The 25,793-nt window shown below is 39.0% G+C and overlaps 3 protein-coding genes and 1 long non-coding RNA gene across 9 annotated transcripts in view; 2 read left to right on the top strand and 2 right to left on the bottom strand.

The window, feature by feature from the left end:
- LOC114138542 (uncharacterized) overlaps positions 1-12,123 on the bottom strand; it is a 34,542-nt gene extending 22,419 nt beyond the window's left edge. The window contains exons 1-2 of the long non-coding RNA XR_003594230.1: positions 11,355-12,123; positions 11,190-11,281 (exon numbers count right to left, since the gene is read on the bottom strand). This is a non-coding gene — a long non-coding RNA (uncharacterized LOC114138542). The remainder of the gene's footprint in view (positions 1-11,189; positions 11,282-11,354) is intronic.
- The window catches only part of creb3l1 (cAMP responsive element binding protein 3-like 1), a 32,180-nt gene extending 17,189 nt beyond the window's left edge, over positions 1-14,991 (top strand). For both annotated transcript variants that reach the window (XM_028007879.1, XM_028007880.1), the window contains 10 exons: positions 2,709-2,863; positions 2,977-3,058; positions 3,463-3,656; positions 3,966-4,112; positions 4,915-4,973; positions 7,101-7,169; positions 9,650-9,752; positions 9,998-10,157; positions 12,130-12,298; positions 12,385-14,991. In XM_028007879.1, the coding sequence (XP_027863680.1) occupies positions 2,709-2,863; positions 2,977-3,058; positions 3,463-3,656; positions 3,966-4,112; positions 4,915-4,973; positions 7,101-7,169; positions 9,650-9,752; positions 9,998-10,157; positions 12,130-12,298; positions 12,385-12,394 (1,148 nt within the window). In that variant the 3' untranslated portion in view covers positions 12,395-14,991. The remainder of the gene's footprint in view (positions 1-2,708; positions 2,864-2,976; positions 3,059-3,462; positions 3,657-3,965; positions 4,113-4,914; positions 4,974-7,100; positions 7,170-9,649; positions 9,753-9,997; positions 10,158-12,129; positions 12,299-12,384) is intronic.
- On the bottom strand, positions 14,162-23,210 carry harbi1 (harbinger transposase derived 1). 4 transcript variants are annotated; one of them, XM_028007881.1, is made up of 7 exons: positions 23,081-23,210; positions 16,941-17,106; positions 16,646-16,848; positions 16,482-16,569; positions 15,780-15,984; positions 15,522-15,697; positions 14,162-15,447 (listed from the first exon to the last, which is right to left on the bottom strand). In XM_028007881.1, exons 1-7 carry the CDS (start codon positions 23,098-23,100, stop codon positions 15,247-15,249), a joined length of 1,059 nt encoding a protein of 352 aa, XP_027863682.1. In that variant the 5' UTR covers positions 23,101-23,210; the 3' UTR covers positions 14,162-15,246. The 4 variants fall into 4 exon arrangements, with proteins under 4 accessions (XP_027863682.1, XP_027863685.1, XP_027863683.1 ...); XM_028007884.1 differs by lacking the exon at positions 23,081-23,210 and adding an exon at positions 18,818-19,021; XM_028007882.1 differs by lacking the exon at positions 23,081-23,210 and adding an exon at positions 18,330-18,458.
- On the top strand, positions 18,569-25,526 carry atg13 (ATG13 autophagy related 13 homolog (S. cerevisiae)). Of its 2 annotated transcripts, XM_028007877.1 has the most exons (18): positions 18,569-18,729; positions 19,667-19,747; positions 19,914-19,994; positions 20,101-20,220; positions 20,316-20,362; positions 20,434-20,574; positions 20,659-20,699; positions 20,981-21,077; positions 21,164-21,271; positions 21,357-21,450; positions 21,561-21,659; positions 21,973-22,041; positions 22,575-22,678; positions 22,756-22,894; positions 22,976-23,053; positions 23,145-23,252; positions 23,446-23,574; positions 24,191-25,526. In XM_028007877.1, exons 2-18 carry the CDS (start codon positions 19,679-19,681, stop codon positions 24,266-24,268), a joined length of 1,602 nt encoding a protein of 533 aa, XP_027863678.1. In that variant the 5' UTR covers positions 18,569-18,729; positions 19,667-19,678; the 3' UTR covers positions 24,269-25,526. The 2 variants fall into 2 exon arrangements, with proteins under 2 accessions (XP_027863678.1, XP_027863679.1); XM_028007878.1 differs by lacking the exon at positions 21,561-21,659 and having other exon boundaries at positions 18,570-18,729.
- The last annotated feature ends 267 nt before the right edge of the window (positions 25,527-25,793 follow it).

Below are 25,793 nucleotides of genomic sequence, written 5' to 3' on the forward strand. Positions count from 1 at the left end.
TTATCAATACAATTATCATAGGGAACTGGTAAATTCTAGCTTCTCAGACAGGGTTGAATTTTATCCCTATAAAATGGTTTTGGCCAAATTAATGAGGCCAAAATGTTGCCATATTAGAATCCTAACTAAGAAGAATCAGGTGCCTCCAAAACATTTTATATACATTTATTAAAAATGAAAATGATATCGAGCATCAAGTGTTTTTCTTAGTATTGGCATCGACACTCAATAAGCTTCAGATACATTAGAAATAATGTGTGTGAAGACAATATAATGGCTCTAAAGACACCACAGATTTCATGGTTCTAGGTAGGCTAGGCGTCACTTAGAAGGAGACATATAACCTGTCTGACAGCACTAATTCTACTAACTCAACATTTTGTTCAGAATTTCCCTTCGGTCATAATCCAGTGGGTTTATGGACACAATGACATAAACCTGATGAGTTGCTTTGATTTTAACTGTACATGACTTGTCATATTTGAGCCTGATGTTCTCAATCTTTATGCCTGAAATAAACAACAGATGTGGAATTAATGCAGCTGATGGTAATAAAACCCCTCAATTGTTTCCAGTATGCATCTCCTAAATCCAGTTATTGTTTTGGCAGGCTTGAGGACAGTGTTCCTTTCTGATACTGACACCACACATTGCAATGCTGAGCTCGCGGCTATTGACTTCATGTCAGCAGGAAGTATCCACAGGGACTCATTTTTAAGATGGATCCTCACATCGCTGATCCCTGCGGTAGTGATGGACAGCGTTAACGTTGACACACACCGCACACGTATACACAAAGCTTGTAAACTTGACAGCGTTTTACCAGCAAAATGTTGCTAGGAAACGAGGAGGCAATTAACGTGACGTTCAGGAACTGCTTGCACCTTGGGAGCCTGTTTGTTGTCTGTGTGCGTGTGTGTGCGTGTTTGCTATTACAAACATCAAAGTATCTGTCCTGGTGTCTTAAATGTTACAAGGATAAAACACTCCTCCCTTTCTACCAGAAGTCACTTTTTACTCTTTACAACTTATCACAGTTTCACTTTTAAAGGCAAAGTTTAAAATGATTTATGTTGCTGTCCTAACAAGGTTCTTTTGGAGGCTCTCACCTTTAAAGAGGTTTGATTCAAGGCAGATGCCATTTATGACTAAATTTCCTTGTGGTCAATACTATCTGCCCTTTCATAAAGTACCATGCAACTTTTCCTAATTCTGTCACATTAAAACAAAAAAGGTATTCAGATTTTATGTGAAAGGCCAACAAAAAGTCTTAAGATTATACACAGAAGCAGTCAAGAGACCAATGGTTACTTTGGAGGAGCTACAGAAATCCACAGGTTGAGAAATCTGTTGACACTTGCACTTCACAAATCTGACTTTTATGGAAGATTATCAAGAAATGAAAGAGTTGATTCCTGATAAGACACCCCTGTTTATACTAAAAACCTTGCAGAGGACAAAGTAAATAAGCAGAAGATTGTGTACTGATAAGTTAAATCAAAAATGGCCTAGATCGGAGGTCTGCTACTCCTTAATATGTCAGCAAGGAACGATGGTCAGAGTTGATGGGATTTTGCGTAATAAATACAGTGCTAAAACAAAATGACTGTTGATGCAGCTAAAGACTCGTGACTGAGATAAGGTTCACCTTACTATGCTACAAAGTGTAAAAAAGCTGGAGAAGTAATTTTAATATAATCTCTTTAAAGGATAGTTACAACGGAAGAGACCTTCAAATCTTTTAACTTGCATGCTACCCTCCTTATATTCTTGTGATAACAGAGACAGATGATATAAGTTGGAAAATTGGCTGACCATGAAACTCTGCACATAACCAATCTGAGAGCATAGATGGGCAATTGTCTAAGTGTCCAATCTTGTGCTACTTTGAAGCTATCCTGGTTATTTCCTCATAACTCATTACAGTTTCTCTTTCTGCATGGACTTTCCTCCATCCCTTTGGTGTTTGCTAGATGCTCTCATTTAGGTGGCAGTTGTGGGATTTTGCCACAATTAGCCTCTTCCCCTTTCAGTTTTGGCTCCTCAAGAGATTGGATGTCTCTGGAGTGATGGAAAGCTCAAACACCAACACTAAAATACCTCTTGCTATGTGGAGTAGACTAAACAGTGAAGTACCTGTGAGATTCTCCTTAGCATTATACTCACATTGTGCTTTGGTGGCCTACGCCTGAACTGCAATGTAACCTTATAGTTGGTTCACTCAATTATGCATATTTTCTACAGTGTTTAAAGGCGATAACTGTTTCTTTTTCCCATGAAGGATAATGAAGACGAGTTGCTGGTTCAGCCCATCTTTTATTTCAGGGTCAATACTCCTTCACGAGAAACAAATTATGCACCACAGTTGCCAAAGCAATGTTGTCCAGCAGTCTGTAATAAGCAGCCCTGACAGGAAGTGCTAGAATATTCTGGGGAAGCGCTCCCAAAGCAGGATTTAAAAGCTGCTTGTTATTTTCCATTGGCAGACCTACAGCAAAGCCTCGCTAAGGGGAAATGTGAGGATCTTTACCTAGGTTCCTTGTAGAATTTCAATTTACCGTATTGGCAGGATAGGACAATTTTCTCGGGTGAAAGGGTGGTTAAAACCTTCAAGGTAGTTCAAGACTTGAGCAGCTCTAAACTGTGTCTTACATATCAAACTATAAATTTGTCATAAAAAATCTGCTATTTCCTTGTGTTTTCTCCAGAATTTGACTGGAACTTCAGCCAGGACCTGTCCTCCATCCTGGTGAAACAGGAGGAGCCTGAAATTGGCCAAAGGTTAGATCCTCAGCCTCTCGAAAGCCCGCCTCTCATATTAAGCCCTGCCCCTCCCCGCACAGGGTCACCGTGGAAACGCACAGTAAGCATCCATCTGGTCAACATTTTCTGCCACTATATAAAATACAAATAATTCTTTGTTTAAAATGTTCATAAGTGCTTTTTGCTACTCTGGGGTGTTTGTGTTTCCTTTAGGAGCGCCGTCTAGATGATGTTAAGTCAGTAGCTATAAAGGACGAACCCAGAGAAAATGGACAGTATCTCAGCCTGCCCAACGGTACTCAGAACAACTCAAATATAGTTAAAACTAGATACTTATACACACTTTATAAAAAGACAACCTTTTTCTTCATCATTGTGTGACCTTAAACCAGGCAAGAATTAAATAACATCAACAAAATCGGTGAAGCAGAACTTTAAAATAGGCAAATGCACACAACTACACATCATTTCCATGATAGCCAAACAATCAGAAATTAGTTCTTGGTTGTTGGTGAGGGGGTATGAAGAGAATAACTTCTACCAAAAAATAAAATAAAAAACAGCCACAGACATCCTAAACAGAAAAACTCACTAACTGCACATCATGTTTGTCTTCTGCCCACCTTTAAAATTAATATATCTCCCATGATTAGTCATCCCCAAGCAGAAGCATTCATGCAACCCTTTCCTCTCTTTTAGATGACGCTCTCCAGCTCCCGCCCACCCCACCCAGCAGTAACCATGGCGACAGTGACGGCTCACTACCGCCGTCCTCCCCACACCTCCCTCTCCCACCGTCCTCGCCCCAGCCACAACAAAGGCCAGGAGGTCGCGGGTCTTCCTCTTCTTCCTCGACAGCCATCTCCTCCTCACCTCTCCTCACAGCACCACATGTGAGTTCAGTCACATCGTCTGCGCCCCGTTACGTCTCCGTCATTGTATAGATGATGAACGTCGGGTTGAGATTCGCTTCTGGGTTTCTGCCTGTATGGAGCGTGCTCAATAAGTCTCTCTGTCTATTGTCCAACTCACTGGGCTGAATTTCTAAGATCAAATAAAACATATGTAGTGATTTAATGCCAGTAGACGTTCTTCACCATGAGTGAAGCTGTAATAAAGGTTGGAAATTTGGATTGCCCTAAATATATAAAGGAACATTCGCTTTTGAAATGTTTACTATCTTTCTTGGCGGCATTATGCAGAAGCTGCAGGGCTCAGGACCCCTCATGCTGACAGAGGAAGAGAAGAGGACCCTGGTAGCCGAGGGTTACCCTGTGCCAAACAAACTTCCCCTCACCAAGAGCGAGGAGAAAGCACTGAAGAGAGTTCGACGGAAGATTAAAAATAAGGTGAAATCTGAATTTTGGTGCTGAGTGAGAAGAAGGATGGGTGGAATAGAAATTTGTGGAAATATTGGATGAGGAGAATGACTAGAATATCCCAGTAAGTAAGAGGAAAATGAGTGGGGTGTAATAAAGGAGAGGGAGGAGTGGGATAAAAGGGAGTAGTAGTAAATGACAAGAAGGATAACTCAAACATTAAAAGTGAGCGATGCGGGGGATAAAGAGAAGATTAAAAATGAGAATTGGGGAAAAGGAGAATGGAATGACGTTGGGAATAAAATGTGTAGTAAAGTGGGACAAGAAGGGTGAGTGGGACTGAGTTGAATAGTTGGATGAGTGGGTTGCAGATAAAGAATGATGAAAATTGGAGGAGTAACAAATGCTATCAAGTATAATGGGAATAAAAAGAAAAAAATTACTCTAATAAAAGGAAAATAGATAAAAAGGGTAGTTGTGATGGATGAAAAGTATATGTGGGGAGAAGATAGTAGTATTAAAGGATAAAAAGGGATAGAAAATAAGAATGACAGATTACAAGGTAATGGAGGATGAGCGGGATGAGTAGTTGAATGAACGGTAGATGAAGGTTGATTATAAAAATGTGTGGTAATGTTGGATGAAGGGAATTTAAAAGGGTAGTTGTGAGGGATAAAAGGAAACAGGGATTGGTGATGAGTGGCAAGATAAGGGGATAGACAGATGAGTGGGAATGACTCACGACTCAACACCTTTCATTTTGTTCAGACTTTTATAGCTTCTCTGCTGTAACTGAGGTAGAAAATTAAAAGCATACTCTGTGTTTGTTTAGATTTCAGCTCAGGAGAGTCGGAGAAAGAAGAAAGAGTATGTGGAATGTCTGGAAAAGAAGTAAGACTTCCCTTTTTCCATGAATTTTCCCCTTTTAGCCCTCCTTTTTTCATTATAGCTTACTCAAATTACATAACTTATAAATCATCCGCTATAGCTGTCTAGAAAAGTGAGGCCAGCCCTCTTACATTTTACACCCAAAAACATCCTGAAAAGATCTTCGTAGCCAATGAGGTTTCAGAGAAGTGAATTCATAACCTTTCCTTCTGTCTTCAATCCAAAAGCCACTTTCTTTAGATATCGAGGTTTTCCCTCAGCTCACTCCACCCATGAGCCTTTTTATATTTACAAGCATTTGCTTGCTCTTGATGAGGGGGGGAGGAAAAAATCCAACCCGACCAAAGAGAGAGCGAGTTGTGTAATGCTAAAGTGAACTTGGCAGCGATCGCTCAGACAGGAGCCCGTTTTTGTATTTAGAGGTTTTCCCAGCTGCTGTAAAGTGGAGCGGAGTGAGAGGACTAAACTGCAGGCAACCTCAGGTTCTCCTGAGGTCAACAATGTTACTTTTTGATACCCACAGAGTCGTTTTATCTACTTTGTGATTCATAGCAAAAGATAGAATATTAATCGGAACTTCCCAACGCAAATTTGTTGGACTTTACTCTGGCCAGTACTAATGATGACCAGGCTACAGTAACTTTCTGAACACATGGCTCAGGTTCACTCAATCTCCTGTCATGGAAAATAACTGAAAATATGGATTTGATTTTATAACCCCTTCATCACAATATGGAACAATAATAACACTGAACAGTTGAAGCAGATGGTTGCAAAATGTCTTATTAATCCCATCAGAATAAATACAGACGTGGTATGAATCAGAGCGCTGCTTCGCTTTACTCAATCAGTTCAACTCTATTATCCTGCTACATTACAGTTTCTTCTTTGCGAGCTCTTCAGAAAAAAAAAAGACAATTACCAGATTAAATCTGAGCGAATGCGTCAAACCAGGCATGGTAGATAAGGATTAGAAAGTGTAAGAGATGAATTTAGGTTGATAATTCTGATCAATAAGATTAGAACGAGATTGCAGCAAAGAGGCGATCAGGAAAAAAGGGAGTGAGGAGTAATTCGCGATTCTGTCAAGACTTCCTTAAGTCCATTCTAATGTCCATTTGCAAATGCATATCAGTTAAATTATACTTTTAAACTCCAGAATTCAGTTTTCAGATATTAGAATATGACACAAGGCCAATAAGCCAAAGAATTTTTAAAACTGAAAATCACAAAATAACGTTTTTTAGGGCTGTCAATTAATTAAACTATTTAATCACGATTATTCACAAAAATGTTTTTAATGTACTATAGCAGAATATTTTTTATGTTTCTATTATTCTTATAAGCATTGGGATGGACAAATATGTTTCTTTTATGCAAATGTATATTTCTTGTAATTGCAATGTCAGATATGACAAATATTATCAAGACTATTTCACAGAAACATTTATAAGTTTAAAATGTTCTGCGTTCTCTGATAAATTTGTTAGAAAAACTCTCATGCATACACAAGAGAACTGCAATTTATCGATCAAGGGTAGACAGATTTAGCAGGGATTAAAGCAAAGAAACAAATAAAGTGCACTGAATGAAATGTCATTATGTGCAACAAAATACAGAACTAAGTGCTGTTGGAATTAAGCTTATTTTTGTGCTTTTTTCACATGTTGAATTTGTTTGATTCAAGCCCCTAAAGAATTAAAAGGTCAGTTTAACTTTTACATCTGTAAGGGTGCTGCAGAAAAAAAATACCTCACTGATTTTTAAAAAATCCACAAACAAGTATTTCTTGGTATTGGAGAAAGGAAATTGTGTGTTCTGCTGATTGATTTCAGCACACTGAACAGATATCCTAAGCACAAAGGTTTCAATCCAAATTGTTCATCCACACTTACGTAATGCTCTTTACTTTAATTAAAATGATTTGGGCTCAAGTATTTGCAGAATTATTTATGTATTCGTTGGAAAGTTCAAATTTAAACTTTATTACTGCTTATTGCAAGTCTTGCAGCAATTTTTGTTCCCCTTTTAGGATAACTACCGCGCTAATAAATGATTGCATCTTTTAGGGCGACAAAAAACAAATACATGTGCAGAGATATTACAATAATCTGTCTGCGTGTCCATCAGGGTGGAGAATTACACATCAGAAAACAGCGACCTGTGGAGAAAAGTAGAAAACCTGGAGACTGCCAACAGGTGAGCTTTTACACACTTTGGCTTGCAGATATTACCGCAATTCATCAAGAGGTGTCTGTGTGCTCCAAACAACTGTGACATGGGTTATCCATTTATGTAATGATGTTTGGATTATCATCAGCAACTGCGTGGCAGATAAAACAAGAGCTGGATGATGTTTTGCTCTAGGGATGCAAGAACTACACCTTGCTCTGTGGGTACACTGTGTTTATCACGTTAGTGATGGTGAAAGAATCCTGGAAGTACAGCACAATACAGCATATTCCAGAGAAACACAGAAAACAACCAAAACAAATAAGAGGATAACAAGAAAATTTGGTAACTTAAAATAAAAGCAAAAGAGGACAGTTTTGACCATAAACGGTCAAAGTGAAGGGTAAAATATGACGAGAGAAGGGTAAAATATTCATAAAGTTGGGGGTTAAGGTTTCTCACAGTATCAGACTTCCTCTACGCTTAAGCTGCTTTTCTGCATAATCATCCTGTGTTTTGTGCAAATCACACCTGGCGTGCTTGTTGCTGTAAAGCTCAAGTTTGGTCTCGTCGGAGTAAAGCGCAATTCCAATTACAGAGCGTGAAAAGAACCTTAAAATGTTCTGTGGCCATTTTAAGCAGTTCAGGTGAGCGGCAACTATCTGCTAATAGCTAGCTAGCTTGTGTTTTTGCCTCTGTATGGGTAAGTGCAAATTTATTGCTGGTTACCTGGACAACGTAGCTATAGTTAATCTCACAAGGACTACCATTACTTCCTCAATAGTTTTCCATGCTTACAAATATTTTCAGTGCATCTTATAAATATGCAATTTCCTTTTCATTTCTGTTGTGATACAGAGCTTAAATCTCATTCATAATGGTCTTAAAAATCCTTAAATGTGAGGTGGTGAATCCTGCAGAAAACCTGAATTACAGTCTCAGTAGAGTTTAGCAAACCCAAAACATTTACGTTTTGATAGTGGGATGAAAATCTTTTTTTTTCTATACTTCTAAAACAATCCATTAACATATAGATAGCATCTAATTATTTTTAAGGGGACTAGGTGGAGATACTTTTCACTGTAAGTCTATAAATTTGAGCTCCGGAGATTTTTTTTTAAAAATCTCCACCATATACAGAGGAGCTCCTCCTCTGTATATGGTGGTTGCTTATAGACATTTCCTGGTTCAATAAATATCTCCGCACATTTACTTTAGTTTTCAAAGAAATAGGGCTCATTTTCATGGTGTTTCTATACACCAGGCAAACACAAAGTCATGGATTATTTACTGAAGGTTCGAAGACATATCAAATGCATTAGATAGGTTTATGTAGTAGGAATCAGGGCTTTTGTAGATCATTTGAGATTTTATATTGAGAGTGTGACTGCAAGATATAAAAGAGTATAAACTCAAATTGAGCTCAGATGTGCTAAACCAGCCTCTGCTCTGTCCTCTGTTATTATAACAATATGAAACCACTCTACTTTTATCCTGGAGTGGGTGGTTAGTTGGGTGGGTGGGTGTGGAGGAGGTAGAGGGTCTGTCTCTGTCTGTCTGAACGCCGAGTCTGTCATTAAAGCAGCTTTCATCATGGAAGGTACCCCCCACAGCCTCCGCCTCTTCCCACTATACACGCTGATGAATATGTTTAACAACCACACGGTGGAACAATGAGCTGGCACAAAGCGAGGAAACATGAGTCAGCACGCACACTCTCATTAAAATCCAAACAGTGTGCAGCTCTAAAAAGAGGGTCTAAATGAGCAAACCTGATTCAAGCTAAAAACGTCCCAAAATGCACCCATTAGTGGTCATTTTCTTCCCATGTGCAATTTCTTTGGAAAGTGCTGCACGTCAACTCTGGGTGCCGTCTCTTCAATAGCGACGAAGAGAATGTGGTGATTTCTCTATGAATCATAAATGAAAGTTATTGTTTGTGTCTAGGACTGGGAAAAGATGGAGGAAAGTTCAGGAAATGTGTGGTTTAGCCTAGCACCAAGAGCTAAAACCAACCTAAGTAAACCAAAATTTGAGGTTGCCAAAGAAAGATTTGCATCACAGTGCTGGATATTTACTTCAAGAAGCAATAACGTTAGCTGTAACTCACAATGAAAGGACTTCAAAGTCCATTAAATTTGAGCTGCATGTTACAGCTGACAATATGAAAATGGCAAGTTTTAAATTTTGTCTCATTGTTTCAATTTTACACCTGAGTGAGTGCTTTGATTTTCTTTTTTTTATGTATTTAAAGTCATTTAAAGTCATGTAATCCGGTTCTCTGTCTCCACCTAGTGGTTGGAGTGCATCCTCACAGCTATGGATGATTGATACCATCAGAGCCCTGCTCTCCAGATTCATGCTCTCATGTCCTTTAGCATAAAATAAAATGGACTGAAATTTACTGCATAGACATAGCTATGACAACAAAGAACAAGTATAACTTTCTATGTAAAATTTCCTTTCTTACTACTTGTTTATATCCCTTTTGTCTGTTTTATGCCCAGGTCTCTTCTACAGCAGCTGCAGAAGCTTCAGTCTCTAATTTCAGGGAAAGTGATCCCCCGTTCATGTAAAATGGCCTCAACTCAAACAGGAACGTGCCTCATGGTAAATGTTATTGCTGTTAACAAGTGTTTAACAAATATTATCTTCCTCAGATAACCCGAGTAATTAATAAAAAAACAAAAACAAAAGAAATCGGCAAGGGGATAAATACTTATCTTAATTTTATCTTTGTACAGAGTAAAGCACTACACTAGTTAGCAAATAATTTGGTTGCAAATAGAGTCAGGTCTGATTAAGTTTTACTCATTATTTGTTAATGTAGGGGTTTTGGTTCTGTTTCTACGCAGATGATGGCGCTGTGTTTCGTCCTGGTGTTGGGCTCCTTCTCCCCTTGTCTCTCTCCTCTGTCTTTTTTCTCTCATTCCTCCTCTTTATCCTCATCATCCTCTCACTCCCCACCTTCTTCTCTTCCTTCACCATCGGCGGACCTCTACACGACCAGTCAGGGTAGGTAGATAAACATGCTCAACCGTTTCAGTCTACGGTCCTGCCAGAGGCCACCGAGATAAACTCCCAAAGCAACATAGTGTCTCTATTAAGCTGCTTTTCTACATCCAGTTAAAGTCCCAATAGCATTTAGCAAATTCCACATTTATGTTTGCGACGATTGTACAAAAGAAGGCTGGTTGGCATGTAGAAGGTCTCTAATGGTTGCTATGGTTACAGGATGGCAAATATTGTCATAAGTACCAGTTTGTGATATTTGATTGTGACCTTTGGAGCAAAGGTTACATTACAATCCAACACAAGGCTCACAATCTAACAAAACAAACAAAAAACCAAGACAAAATTGACATTTTTTTAAAAAGTAAGACACGATGATAAATCTTTTAAATACAACCTGGAATTGAGCTACTCTCAGATTACACACCACATATTCAGGAGGCTACAAAGTAACAAAGGGCCACCTTTCTTAACCATATTTTCAAATTCTCTTTAGAAAAAAAAATTATAATATTTAAAAAGATTTTGACATTATTTTAAAATTGCATTTTAAAAAACAATATACATTTACTAATCCTAAATAGTTAAAGAATAATTTGACTAGTTCTATATGCAATTTAGTGATTAAAGTTTTGTAGACGTTTAATCTTTAACAAGGACTTTCTGGTCCACAGGCAGCTCAGAATTACTACTGTATTACATTCTATATCAAGAGCAAATATGAACAAACGTTCACACTGTGATGATTTATAAGCATTTAAATTAACTGCTTTTAAAGAAAATATGTTATTTTAATTTAAGAGCGCGTTATACATCCCGAATTGTCTTATTTTGAAGGTCTAAAGGAAGTTGGCTCAGTGTTTTCGCCAATACGACAATGACTATGTTAGCGGAAAAACAGGACTTCTGTTTATTTTATAGCTTATATTAATTAGAAAAGCAATACTCATTTCCTAATTAGAATTAGACCGTCAGCGAATACTCGCAACCCAAGCTAGCAACAAATTCAACAGAGAAACAGAAACTGGAAGCTACCTTATCATTAGCTGGTAGGCAACTGGAGGCTGAAGTGTCGTTTCTTCTGAGTTGAGCGAGGACAAAACACCTTCCTTGGTCGAATATAAAGTCTAAAACACAGACATTTATATATGTGTGTATATATATGCATTATTTTGTGCTATTTGGAGGTTGACAGTTTACCTTAACGGCTTTCTCCTTCACGTCTGTTTGGACGCACCTGAGATGATGCGTTTAAGGGACTGTTAGAAAAAGGAATTTTTAAAAGCGTCGTAAGCGAATGCTATGGAGGCGGATTAGGAAGGGTGACAAAGAATAAAAAAGAATTTAGTTTAATCTCAGAATTCTGATTTGTTTTTGTTTTTTTTACAAATTTTATAATTCTGAAATGCTTATTCTGACTTTTTTTGTTAAAATTCTTAAGAAAAATGTCCCAATTCTGACTTTTTCGGGAAAACAAAACAAACGAAGATCCCTAAAGGGTCAAAATTAAAACTAAAAGTCAAAATTATTTTTAAGGGGTCCTAATCCTCTTCATTATAGTACAGATTTAATGTTAATTTTCATTTTGAAACTGTATTGCTAACAAAATATTTATAATTTGATTTTTCCTTTTTTGGAATCTTAAAGAAAGTAACTAAACTTGTGCTTATGACCAAAAGCATTGACCTGCATCGCCCCACCCTTGTGTGAAGCCATTTAGTAGGTTTGCTGTTGCGCCATCATCCTTCTATACAACCTAATATTGTTCTAAGCTTTATTTATGGGTATTAGAGTAAAACAGGGTAAATAAATAAGTATATCCTTTTCCATTCAACATACTTTGAGTTGCTCTATCACACAAAATCCATTAAAAGGGTTTAAATGGGCAATGTAATGAGTTTTTCAGCTACATACGGATGTTTTAGAGGTCAAAGGTAACCCTCAGATTGAACTGCAGTGTGTTTGTGTGTCGCAGTCCGCTCCCGCAGCCTGCTCTTCTACGATGAACAGGCTCCCCTGGAGGAGAGTTTGGTACCGTCAGAAGGAGAGAGGCTGCAGTCAGAGATCCACTCTCACATTCAGACCCGTCGGCATACAGCCGACGCCCACAGCAACCAGACAACCGGGCCCAAATTAGACCAAAGGTACAAACAAATCCCGAAAGCTGCAGTGATTCCACACAGGCTCCATGTCGGGTCTTAAACTACTGCTGCCCCTTCCGTCTCCTCAGAGATACCTAACCAGGCGGAGTCTCGGAGGTTTTCTGACTCTTATATCCTCTTCCTGCTTGAAGCGCTCCACCCGCTGGTCCGAAACCAGCGACCATCCTCCTGTTCCCACATCGCTCCGGCTACAAATCAGCCCAGCTTCAACACCCACGTCAAGCACCCTTCATCTTTATGTTGTACTTGAACACTCTGGATGTAAACATCAACTTTATTGTTGTTTTAATGCACTAAAAGTCTAATTTAAAGTAAGCAACTCATTTCACTGAGTCAGTTTACCTACACATTGCCTTGCAAAAATACTTCTCCACATTTTGGCACATCATTATTTTATATGATAGGCCAGCACAAAGTTGTCTTAGTCAATCTTTACTATCTGATTTTAATGTTTTTTTACTAAAACATTCAGTTAAAAAAACCTAATTCTCAAAATCCCATTTTTAAGAACAATTAAGCATAAACAGCAAAGTCTGAAAGATTAAATTGTGGCATTAACCTTCAACGTGATGTTTATGGTTTTCAGAGCTTTAACTCCAAGACATCACCTAATAAGAAACGGCTCATTGTTGGCTTATATTAGTCATCAATAATGATTCGATGCTTGATTTTTAGAATTACGGATAGCCAGTATTACAAAGCTGCAAAGTATGCTTTCAAATTTCAACTCAAAAAAGATCATTTAGAAATAATAAAATAAAACAGAAAAATCAGCTAAAGTCTAGAAGTAACCAGGTTTATTTACCTAATGCTACAGATATTGAAGCAGAGCCATTTTAAAGTGCCTTCCTTGTTCTGCGGTCCAGTATGGCCCATTTGACCGCACATAACTATCTATGATAAAGATGTGCAAAATGCCTTAAAATAAGTAGCTGCCATGGTAAGCCCAATTAGCCTTCCTAAGTGGCACGTTCTCTTGTCTTTCTCATTTTGAAGTGTCTAAGAGAAACTAGCCACTCCATCATGTCATGTTTATTCATACCCCAGGGTAACAGGAAGCCCAGGATTATTAAAGAAAACATTATTTTACATGTAGATCAAATTTAAAAAGTTGAAATGTACTGAAGAATAAAATTTGGGATTTTTTCTGAATAATAAAATGTATTTATTTTAAGGCTTTCTGCACGTCTACCACAGGTGCCAGTAAGTGTGGAGAACTGCAGCATGCATTTATTAAAAGGTCCTAGCACTTTTTTAGATTTTCAAAATAAAACACAAATTATAGGTTATTTCTGCAATTTTATCATGTAATAAGCATTTTTTTACTTCTAATTCTGACCAAATGTCAAATTTGTTCTTAGATTTTGGTATTTCTGGGGAGGCGTGTTCTTTTCTTTCTTAAAACGGAGCCGTTCCGAGGCTAGGAAGCATCACGTAAAAGTTTTTTTTTTTTGGAAAATATAAATTGTATATGTAATATATTTGCAGCATCAAAAAAATGCATATTTAATTTATGCGAAAAAAAATACATGTACTGATTTTTTTAAGTTAGTTTATCTTATTGTTTTTTAAATAATAAAAAAAAATACAAAAAGAAAACTTTTAATATATTACGAGCATTGAAAATTTTGCATATTTATTATATGCAAAATAAAAAAGGAGATGATTTGGCATTTCAGAAGAGGTGAAGTTTCGTGGCGTAAAACTGCTGTCGCATGAATTGGGTGCTTCAGAATTTAAAAAATATTCTTTTCTACATTTCTAACTTTTATTTCTTGGCCACAAATTTTAAAAAAAAGTTTAAAAAAAGAAAAGAAAAATAGATGACCAATTATCATGCAGCAGCAGTGTTTGTTGTATTTATTGATTGCTTGTAGAAAGTGTGTAAATATTGAAGAAGCATTCCAGGAGAAAAAGCACCACTAATTTCAGTTTGATTGAACACTATAAAGAAATCTGAAGATTTCATCACCACTATCTATAACACAATGCTGTTCTGAAAACCCCAAACAAGTCATTTTATTCCAAAAGCTGTGTATAACGCATTTCACTTCATCACGGGTTTCCTCCTTTCTTTTCTTCCGTCTAGTTCATTGATTTTGTCTCCATTTTGTCATTGGAAATGAACAGAAACGCATTATGTGACTGCAGCCAGATCCACTCTCTGTCTCTTTCTCTTTCTCTCTCTTATTTGTCTGGGACCAAATATCAAATGTACATAATTAATAACAACTTCCAGCATAGTTGTTGTAAATAGTGGGCCTTGTTTTTGTACTGTCATAATCCCAGATTTTAGCCTGTGGAACGTCCTGTGGGGAAGAAAACAAAAGGGAGTGAGGGGCATCAAAATAAAAGAAATTATGATTTAGGGGTTGGGGGGCGGGGTCCATTTGTAATTAACTGAGATGACAAGGCAACTACACACAGTTTGATTAGTCTAAAAACTCCAGGAAGCGATTGATTATTGCAAAGTTACCTGAATGTCCTGAGAAAGCAGTCAGGAGCCTCTAGGGGGCGCCAGGCTGTTTGAAATGTGTTTGGATGTGTTGTTGTCTCTGTTTGTTGTATAGCGTCCTGCATGTTCCTCCACATATATATACATATATATATCTATGTTATCGTAGTGTAGTCAGTAGAGTAGAAATGAGCAAAATATTAAAAATCTGCATCAGCAACTCTGTGCCTGTGGACTTCATTCCCCTCTGTGTCTAACACAAAAGAATGGAGAGAGATTCATCCATAATTTGTCTGTTTTCCTTCCATCCATCCATCCATTTATCCATCCATCATCCATCCATGATGTCTACTTACCATTCATCCAATCATTCATCCATCTATCCATTGAGCCATCCATCCAATCATTCATCTATCCATTCATTGATTGATCCATCCATCCAGTCTTTTTCTGGTCTCTGTCCTCTGTGGAGTCTCTAGCTGAAGTGTTTCAGTATGATGTGTTTCCGGAGCTCCTCCGCCTCGCTGTCCCGGTCCTCCAGCGTCTGCTCAGGCCCCTTGGGCTGCTCCAGTGGCTCTGTCCTCTCCAGAGTCCAGGCGTCCAGGCCGGAATGCAGGGAGGCGTTGTGCAGAACGCAGCAGGCCAGGAGGATGGACGAGCTCCTCTCAGGAGAATACTGCTCATGATGGAGAGAAACCTTTTATGTCATTTTGCTAACACAGGAACATAGAGGCTTTATTAAAATCATACCTGCAGGTTCCCTTTGATGCCGTCTAAACATCTGAATCTGGTCTGAATGGCCCTGAAAGTTCTGTCCACTATCTCATGCGTCACGGTGTGGGCCAGGTTATACTGAAACTCTGCAGCTGTTCCTGGGCTCTCCACTGGTGTCATCAGCCACTTCTTCAAAGGATAACGTCCATCGCCTTTCAAAGAGCAGACCCGCATTACCGTCGGACTGAACGTCTGAACGTCAAAAGTGCGACTGCTCCGGAGAGCGCGACTCACCCAGCAGCCAGCCCTCCTCGTTGTCCTGCAGCTGTTTGGAAATGGCTGACCTCTGCAGAATCTTGGTGTCCTGCAGGCCGCCGGGCCACGTTTCAGCGCTGAGTAAAAGCCCCCGGGCGTTACAGACCAGCTGGCAGGCTATAGAGTGAAAGCCCTTCTTGTTCACGTAAGAGGAGGCGTCGCTGTTCGGGGCTTTGATGGCCACCTGTTGAGGAAGGATCAAGACAAACTTCCTCCTACTTTATTCTGAATTTTGCATTGAGTGAAAACCTAGCTTCCTTCGCAATTATCTTTTTATGTTTTACCCTTCTTACTTAGGGTGTCAGTTTCGCTGTTTTCATCATCTGTTATCAAAATTTCAAGAAATAAAGGCTCGAAATACTTCACTCTATGTAATGAATCTATATAATATGTGAGTTTCAATTTCTGAAATGAAAAATATAACAAAAATTTTATTTTTTCATACTGTAATTTTTTTGATGCGTCTGTATATTGAGGATAACTAAATATAGCTTTACTGAATATAGAGAATAACTGAGGTAGCTGAATAGAAAAGGCAAATCACACTTAAACCGTTCTAAAACTTGCTCTCCTGCTGCTTTACAGTTATTCCCTACTTTGTGCCCATCTTTTCCATATGACACAATTTTCCAGGCATTGCTAAAAAAAAGTGAAGGTGAGAGTTTTTTGTTTTGATCTAACCTGAACACAGTCGAGAACGCCCAGGACTGCTGGAAATCCTGCCACCCTCTGAAACTCCTGGAAGGAGTACTCTCTGTTGGACGGGTCTCTGTTTGAACAGCATGTATTACTTTAAGATTTCCCATAAAGGTGATGAGCATTAAATCAAAGTGTAACATATGTACTTATTGAAAGTGATGAACTGTGGAGCTTTCTCCACCAGAGCTTTAGTCACATTGGTCACACATCTGGACATGGACGCCTGGCTGATCCCTATTATATCCCCCATGGACGTCTGGAATGAGCCAGATGTATAGAAGCCCAACGCTGCCAACACCTGAACCTCAGGACTGATTGCTCTGGATCTCAGGGTTCTCCTGGAAAGAGTCTACCGAATGGAAATTACGAGAGGTGGCGCAACATGGAAATGCAAACATCACTTCTATTTAAGACGGAAAGTAATAATTATCAAGTGCGCACCTCTCTGAGTAATTCCACCAGATACAGGATGAAGTCTCTTGGAAACCCAAAGTTTGAGAGGAGAACGCTGTTTGAAACGGTGTCCAGGTCAAAGCGCTCCAGAGTCTTATGGCCTCGTCCGTGCAGAAGAAGATCGCAGTCTAAGATGGCTATGGGGATGGCCATGCTGAGGGAACAGAAGAAGAAGAAGCACCATGCAGAAAATCTTAATTTTGTGCCAAGTGAAATATTTTTGTGAAACATTGAAACACTGATGAGTCATTTTCAGTTTTCCTGCAGAAGAAATTAGTTTTAAGCGTTTGTGTTGCCATGCACTAACAGGTTACAAGGAAAGACAAAAAAAACAAAACCCCAACAATAAGTAAAATGAAAAGAAAAATGTATTTTTATAAATGAAATAAAAATGTCAAAAGGACAACATATGACACAGATAAGGCCAAAACATAACTTTTTTGGGTAAAATGCAAAAAGCTGTGTGAGGCAGTAAAGTAACACCACACTGGTATCTTCGTCACACTGACCACAATGAAACACGGTGGTGGTAGCAGCATGCTGTGGGGCTGCTTTACTTCAGCAGACACAGGGAAGCGGAGGTCTTTTGTTGAAGGGTGGAAATTACTTGAGACTGGACAGGAGGTCCACCTTCCAGCACAACAATGAATCATGGTTTAAATCAAAGCATATATATGCGTTAGAATGTCCTAGTTAAAGTCCAAACCTAAATTCTGATAAAAATCTGTGACAAAACTTGAAAGTTGATGTTCATAGAGGTTTTCCATTAAAACTGACAGAGCTTGATCCATTTCGAAAAGAAGAAAGAGTCAAACATTGGGTCTCTAAACATAAAAAGCTGGTTAAGACATAACTCAAAACACTTGCAAACTGAACACAAGGCATAATTTTTCTTCTACATTACAACTATGCACTACTTTGTCTGGCCTATCACAAAAAATCCCAATAAAATCCAGCGAGGCTTCTGGCTCTAATGTGACAAAATGTGAAGTTCAGAGTATGAATCCTTTTACAGGTACTGTGTCTGGGTTAGCTACTTCTCTCCAGGATGCTCCATTAAGGCTTTGTCATGATTCTACATTGCTCAAAACGCTTTAAATGTATGCATTACGCATATGCATTCATTTTGGTACAATACAGCATGAACATCGTGATATGTACTTTTTAAACAGGCAAAGAAAAGCTATGTTAAGCATAAAGAGGCACATAAACACAAGTGCTAACCCAATTTTCTATCTAGTTTTTAGCTAGCTTCGTTCCACTGGGTCTAATCTCAGCTCAGTATGGTCCGCCTAACAACTCTGCAGACTCGGTGAAACTATGTGACTTCAAACCAACCTCTAAGCCTTTTCAATAACTTTAAAAAACATAGTTTACCTTCAGATAAGCTATTATCTGGCAACCAAAATAAGCCAAAGGAAACTTCGTTTGCGGTATCCAATCGCAGATTCGACACAGCAAATGTAGTATTTATATGTATAAATATTTTGTAGTTCACGAAAGGTGTCCTCAGAGTGATGCATAGTGTAATTGTATGTTTCAGCTGTTCAAGTGAATAAATATTATAGAAGAAGGACGTGGCGAAAGTGCGAGTTGGAGATCGCTGCTACATAAACACGTCGACATGGAGAAGATAAACAGAAAAGTGGCACAGCAGCTGCTGACGTTATGTGTGTCCGAAAATGGCCTATGAATGTTTATAGAAAATACTAATTCTGTTAAGTGTTTAAGCTCATGTCTATTATATTGAACGACCATCGATAAGGAAACGGCTAATGTAAGTTTCAGTGTTTTATAAAGTCTTCGTTATTCAGCCAGTCAGCTAGCATTAGCAACATGCTAACGCTGGTGTAGCAGTGACTCACTGTTCTGTCAGAAAAACAAGCAGTAATTATTCCAGAAATCCTCCTGTTATGTTTTCGCTTTTCATATAACAGACGCTGTAGATGATAAAATGTTGCAGTCAGTCTTTGTACTATGAATGACCTCCATATTTAATCAGGTTAATTTCTAATAAGCGTGGAGGCCCCATTTGTTTTCCAGAACTAGTGATTGTGTAAGGTTTAAAAGCTGCCTTTGTTGTCAACGGATGTCGCTGTTATGTCAAACATTTTCTCTCTGCATTCATTTCATTTAGAAACACAATAAATTAGCACGCAGCAAAATCAGGTTTAAGTCAAAATTGTTTATGTAGGTCAAACTTTGCTTTGGTTTGTGGATTTTAAGTAGTTCAAAATTTTTAGATGCTTTTTACGGCAAAAAGCTAAGTTTTGCACCTAATTTAGTTATTCTGATAATTCTTGTTAAGCATGATGAGCATAGAACAGATAGTGCAAAATCCAAAAATGTACATTTGGTTTTGCATTTAATTATTTGTGCATCATCTTTTGTGTATTAAAAATGTAATATATTTGTAATAATTACACGATTTGCTGTTTTACTGTGAACATTCTATTAATTTAGATTGGAATATTTTATGCTTTTATTTTTGCAACACTTTTGTGTGTTTCTTACTTTTCTATGTTTTCGCCTTAACATTGCTCTTATTTGACACTTAAAAGATAAAGATTGCTTTATGACTTACTTTGCACATTATTTTTATGTATTTCACATTCTTTTACATTTATATGTATATATATATATATTTTTTTTTTTTTTTTAAATGAATGATTTAGAAAAATTTCCTAATAGATTGTGTCTCCTATAATCTGCAGGGTCGTGACAATATGGACGGTGACCTGAGTCCACAGGATAAGAAAGACTTGGACAAGTTCATCAAGTTTTTTGCCTTAAAGGTCAGAGGGCAGCCTAAGGCTTGCGTTTATGTTGCATCTAAAGGCTTTTTCACTTGATCCAAAAGTTTTCCAGATTTTTGTTATTATCCATTTAGACCTCCACATCCCTGTTTTCAGCAACTTTCTCCCGATTCATTCCCACACCACTGTTTGTTTTTATCTGTAGACTGTTCAGGTGATCGTTCAAGCTCGTCTGGGGGAGAAGATCTGCACTCGCTCGTCTTCGTCACCCACTGGCTCAGACTGGGTAAAACTAAAGCTCCGTTTAAATGTTTTTTTAATCATTTTATATCTCTACCTTGTTGGTCTTCTGATGTGAAGCATTTTGTCCCCCTGTTCCACATTCTGTATAGTTTAATTTGGCCATCAAAGACATCCCAGAGGTCACTCATGAGGCCAAGAAGGCGCTGGCCGGCCAACTTCCAGGCATCGGCCGATCCATGTGTGTGGAGATCTCCCTAAAGACCTCAGAGGTAGAACTCATAGTCACTTTAGTTTTAGCTCCTCATAACCAAGGAGAGTTTTTGTTGCTAAGTTGATCTTTTTTGTCTCCATCTTCTTTGCTTAGGGAGACTCCATGGAGTTAGAGACTTGGTGCCTGGAGATGAATGAGAAGTAAGCAGCGTTCAGAATCAGCTTAGCTACCGTTTCACGTTTAACCTGTGTGATTTCTGGCTCTCCTGCAGGTGCGATAAGGACATTAAAGTGTCGTACACTGTCTATAACCGGCTGTCTGTCCTCCTAAAATCTCTGCTGGCCATCACCAGAGTGACTCCCGCCTATAAGCTGTCCAGAAAGCAGGGCCACGACTACGTCATATTATACAGGTGTCCTGATCAGCGCTGACGCCGATCTCTTGAATTCAGCCACATAAAACTAAGATATCCATCTCAATGGTGTCTCCTGTGTAGGATCTACTTTGGGGAAGTCCAGCTGGGTGGATTAGGAGAAGGTAACTTTGGTTCTGGTCTGGGTGGCATCTGTTTAATGTGTGATTGTCCTTGGTCAATCAATTTGTCCGTCCGTCCATCTATTTTTTGTGCATCCGTCAATAACTATGTACTATTACTACTTATGGATTCATCCGTCCCTTTATTTTTTTCCATTCATTTGTCTATCCATCTATCTTTTTCTTCATAGTCCACCCATCCCTTTGTCCTTCATCAATTAATCCATCTGAAAATATCAAATTGCTTACGTTCTAGATTATTTTTCTTTTTTTTTTTAATCAAGGTTTCCAAACGGTGCGCGTCGGTGTTGTCGGCACCCCGGTCGGCACGGTAACGCTGTCATGTGCCTACCGCACCAACCTGGCGTTCAGGTCCAGCAGGTAACCAGCACATTCCCACTGCAGCTCAGTGTGTCCTTCCTACCGTCAGCTCAGCAGGCTAACGATGGTCTGGATTTCCTCTGCAGGCAGTTCGAACGGTCGGCTCCCATCATGGGGATCATCGTGGATCACTTTGTGGACGCGCCCTGCGGCAATCAGCGTCCAATCACAATGGGGCAGCCCTGCAACTTCAGGTAGACCTTCACGGTTACTTTTTTTTTAGTCATCCTCTAGCTTCCTGTGCTTCAACAAAACCACTTCCTGTCTATGCGTTTTCAGAGCCCCAGATGAGGACGACGGCGGAGCATTTGCTGGAGTTCAGGACTCTCAGGAGGTCTGCACCACCTCCTTCTCCACTTCCCCTCCCTCTCAGGTGAGCCCACACTCCTCTCTCTCTCTGTCTGTCAATTCTCACTCCTGATTATCATTTCACTTTCTTCTCTCGTCCGTTTTCTTTAACTTTTGTTGTTCATGTGGACTCAGTGTGTCTGCACTCTGAGTCCGTCCCCTTCCAAACTGTCCAAGCCCCTCCCACTGGACAGTCTCCAGCTCCCATTGGCTCCAGGACTTGTCACTCACAATGTGAGTCTCCAGTGGTGTTTGATGGTGTGTTTTTGTGTGAGAAGCGCTGAAGCTCATCCGCCAAACTTCACCTCTCTAGTTTTGTGTTCATCACAACCTTCTCCATCACTTGACCTCTGGAATCCTTGCAGCTAGCTTCTAGCAGAGTTTGCATCCCTGTAGCTTCAGTTTGTTGTGGTTCGCTGTTACTTGTAGAAACGTAGTTAACTCATAATGCTTGACACACACCTTCTCACATCCCTTCAGCACCAACAGGAACCTTAGTGTTTGCTACTTAGTTATTATTTCCTGTTTTTTTTTTTTGTCTCTGCAGCTCTATGCTTCCAGGTTCTCCTACCAGCCTGCACCTATAGGCGGAGCTGCTGAGTTCAACGCAATCCAGGTACGTAGACGTATTCATGCACACACTGATGTTTACTTAGGGAAATAATAAAGTTAAAGAGGTATGAAAGCTTAAGCCAGGAGTTTTTCAAAATCCTTGAGTCATAAGTATTAAGATTAAAATAAATTTTGTGGGGTTTACTTGAACAGATTTATTCTCAGTTATAAAAACAGGGTTTGGGTGACTTTCTCTTGAAACGTTTGCTATATTTAGTCAAGTTTAATAAATTAGACAAAGCCTGACGTGGGTGCAGTAATATAGATTTTTCAGTAGAAGTCTCTGGATAGACGAGGCCCTATTTATTATAAGATTGGTTGTAAAAAGATTTATATTTTGTGTTGTAATCAACACTTTCTATTGTCAGAAAATCACATCAGAAATCATTTTACCCTTTTTACAAATAAGCATCAATGGGTCAAATTTTGGAAACCCCAAACTTAAGCGCAAACTCTCATTCTAGGTCACAAAAAGAGAACCCCAGGGATCAGTACTCGAGTCCCTCAGCTTCTGTTCAGTGACGTTCTCTCTTCCAGGTTAAAGAAGGCGGGAACGTTCTGGTTCCGGCTCAGCCTCAGCCTCCTCATGGAGCGGATGTCCATCTGACGGTAGAAAACGCTCCAAACACACCAAGCAGCAGGTAAGTTCTTCACACTCGCATCTTCAGTTTAATTTGGAAAATATCAATAAGGAAACTCTTACGGCGTTGTCTAACAGTGGCGATGAAGACGGCCTGCTGCAGAGTGGTGAGGGAAGAAGGGACGATGGGAGGAGCGTCTCTCCCTCCGACCCAGTGGAGTCACTCAGCGCGTTCACAAGGAAGGTTGGGGCTTTTGTGAATAAACCCAACACTCAGGTAATTAATGTGTCTCCTCTCACCATCCTCTCCATGAAAGTTGGCAAAAAGAAGTTTTTTTGTTTGTGTGTGCCTGTGTAGATAACAGCTGCCAGTCTGGACCTCCCATTCGCTGCATTTGCTCCTCGTGGCCTGGACTCTGAGGAGAACGATCCCATGGTGATTTTATCTGGTTTTTAAACGTACCTCAGCGCCTTTAGTCTCATGCGTCCTGCTGCTGGAAGGTGACCGCGTGTGTTTTTGCGTTCAGGTGCGTCCTCCGGACTCTCCTCCCTCTCAGTCGCCCCTGCAGGCCAGCCTTCACTCTCAGGGCTCGGACGGATCGGGACAGCAGGACGACTTCGTCATGGTCGACTTTGTGAGTGGTTTCTGACTTCAAAACTATCAGCGTAAAACACACAAACCACTGAGAGAGTGACCAGTTTTAAATAAATATGTTTTTTGTCATTTATTCGGTACTACAGATGTAACATTAAAGGACAAAGATGCTAATCATGGTCTTGATTTTTTCTTTTTAAAATTAATTTTTTTTTATCTGTACCTGTGTGCAGCGTCCAGCTTTCTCTAAAGACGACCTTTTGCCGATGGATCTGGGCACTTTCTATCGAGAGTTTCAGAACCCTCCACAGCTGGCCAGCCTCTCGCTGCACACCAGCTCCCAGTCGATGGCTGACGACCTGGTAAACGCGCCCTCTCCCCTTTTGTTTTGTCCGATGGCGTATTGGGGCCATTGTAGATTGTAAGGGAAAAACAAAAGAGAAAAAAAAAAGTTTATTTCTACCAAAAACCTGGACATTTTCTAGAAAAGAAAACTTGGAAATTTGAGTTTGAAAATAAAAATAAATTAAAAAAAAAAACACTGAAATTTTTTCATTAATCTCAGAAATTAAACGAAAGAAAAAAAATCAGAAAATTTGAGTGTGAAGTCAACAATTTTCTAGTAAAATTCCCAAATTTTGACAGGAATCTAATTTTCTAGAAACAAACGTTGAAAATTTCTAGAAGAAAACACAAATTTTGAGATCCCAAGAATTTTTTTCAAAAGTCAAAAATTTGACTTTTGAAACTCAGTTCTTTTTTTTTTTATAGAAAATCTCAGATTAGTCTCAAAATGTTTTGGGTTTTTTTAAGCAAACTTCACTTTTGAAGCTCAAAAAATTCCACCTTTCTTTTTCTCGAAAATTTCAGAGATAAACCTCTTTCTTCTAACTACAACGGCCCTAATACGGCATCATAATTTTGCTCTACATTTTTAGTTAAAGAACATTAAACAAAGGACTGACTGTTCGTTTGCAGGACTCTCTGCCGGAGAAACTGCGTGTGTACGAGAAGAACATTGACGAATTTGACGCGTTTGTGGACATGCTTCAGTAGGACGAATGAAGGAAAAGTCAACCTGCGACTAAAAGCTGAATTAATCAGAAGAAGGGGGGAGGTCTCTCTGTGTGTCGTGTGAGAATTACTCAGAATACATCATGTTTAAAGCTGTTTGTGTCTGAAAACTTCTTACCTGTTCACTTATAGTCTGCTTCACTGTAAATACTGTAATATCTGGTGACACTTGCTCACTTACCATTGCTGTCTGGTGGCTGCGATCAAACTGACAGCTTTAATTTATGTGTTGCATAATTCTGCTCTTGTAGTCAAACGATCATGGGGCAGCCATGCAAATCCACAGACAGGTTCTGCTAGTAATGTCCTCATTATAAATCCTTTCTCCCTTTCTCTTAACCTGTAAATGTAAAAAAAAACACACAAAAAACAGATCTTTAACACGTCTAAAAAGGGTATTTTTTTTCACAACCCTGCAGAGCATTGTCTCACTGTGTTTTTCTTAGAAATGAAAAGACTCATTCGTTGTGCAAAGCTTGGCGTTCCCAGCTGGTCTGGGGATTTAAACGACCACTGTGAATTGCACCAGATGATCCCAGACATATTTAACAGTGAAGAAGCTGCAGTTTCTCTGTGAGCAGAGCCCACATGTCAGACTGCAGCCGGAAAGCTCAACCCGTTGACTCAGAAATGGAAATAAACACTCAACATAACAGGTACCCTTGAAACAGCTCAAACATAACCTCCCTGAAGCTCTGATTGACCCCATGCTGGTTGCGTTGGGACTAAATTAAGAACCGTTCCAACACATTCATGTATATTGTGTGAAATATGTAAAAAGGGCAAGGAATTCCCCGCTATCCACAGCATTCATGGTCGAGTTGGTCGAAAGCTTTAATTTAAAGCATTCTGTTGAAGTAGATGTCCTAATAAAGCATGGCTGCTCCGTCTACTGTGCGTCTTTTCTTCGGTTTTCGCTCGAAATAAACTCAAATCCTTTTCTAATTAAACAGTGGATGATTACTACACAGGGGTAAAGTTACCATTTCATACCAGACAAACAAAATTGCATTAACATTTTTGAAATAACTTGACTCCCGTAGTAAACGTAGCATGTTTTTTTAAATCTATGCATACAAATTAAAAAGGTTACATAAAATCTCTGGAAACTGTATTCAGGCAGCAGGATCAGAATTGTTGCAGGATCATTTTACATAGTAAATACTGTGAAACTAGTGTTTTTGAGGTTAAAATGTGTAAATTTAAGCTACATGACCAATAAAATACTTGTTTCCTTCCACCTAACTTTCCAGCAAGACAATTTTATTTCTTATGGACAGTGAAAGTTTTTTTTGTTAGTTTTTTTCAAATATTCTTAGCCTGTTATATATATTTTTTTTGCTTTTTAGGTTAAATATATTCACAATGAAACGGAATTACATAAAACTGAAATAGAAAATACTATTTGGTTGGAGGTGCTGAGTCTCCTCCAGAATGAGCTATAGCACCACCTAGCGTCGGTGCTACGTATAGCGTGCTAGCTTAGCTTTAAAACATCTTTAACGCT

The sequence above is a fragment of the Xiphophorus couchianus genome, chromosome 22, assembly GCF_001444195.1.
Source record: "Xiphophorus couchianus chromosome 22, X_couchianus-1.0, whole genome shotgun sequence".
NCBI lineage: Eukaryota > Metazoa > Chordata > Actinopteri > Cyprinodontiformes > Poeciliidae > Xiphophorus > Xiphophorus couchianus.

Excerpts from the sequence above, each read along its gene's own strand:
- atg13 (XM_028007877.1), top strand. The coding sequence starts at position 19,679 with ATGGACGGTGACCTGAGTCCACAGGATAAGAAAGACTTGGACAAGTTC. Across the intron at positions 20,221-20,315 it reads TCTCCCTAAAGACCTCAGAG|GGAGACTCCATGGAGTTAGA; the intron begins GTAGAACTCATA and ends TTCTTTGCTTAG. Across the intron at positions 20,363-20,433 it reads TGCCTGGAGATGAATGAGAA|GTGCGATAAGGACATTAAAG; the intron begins GTAAGCAGCGTT and ends GCTCTCCTGCAG.
- harbi1 (XM_028007881.1), bottom strand. The coding sequence starts at position 23,100 with ATGAGACTAAAGGCGCTGAG. Across the intron at positions 16,849-16,940 it reads TGGTGGAATTACTCAGAGAG|ACTCTTTCCAGGAGAACCCT; the intron begins GTGCGCACTTGA and ends TCCATTCGGTAG. Across the intron at positions 15,985-16,481 it reads GCGTTCTCGACTGTGTTCAG|GTGGCCATCAAAGCCCCGAA; the intron begins GTTAGATCAAAA and ends CTTCCTCAACAG.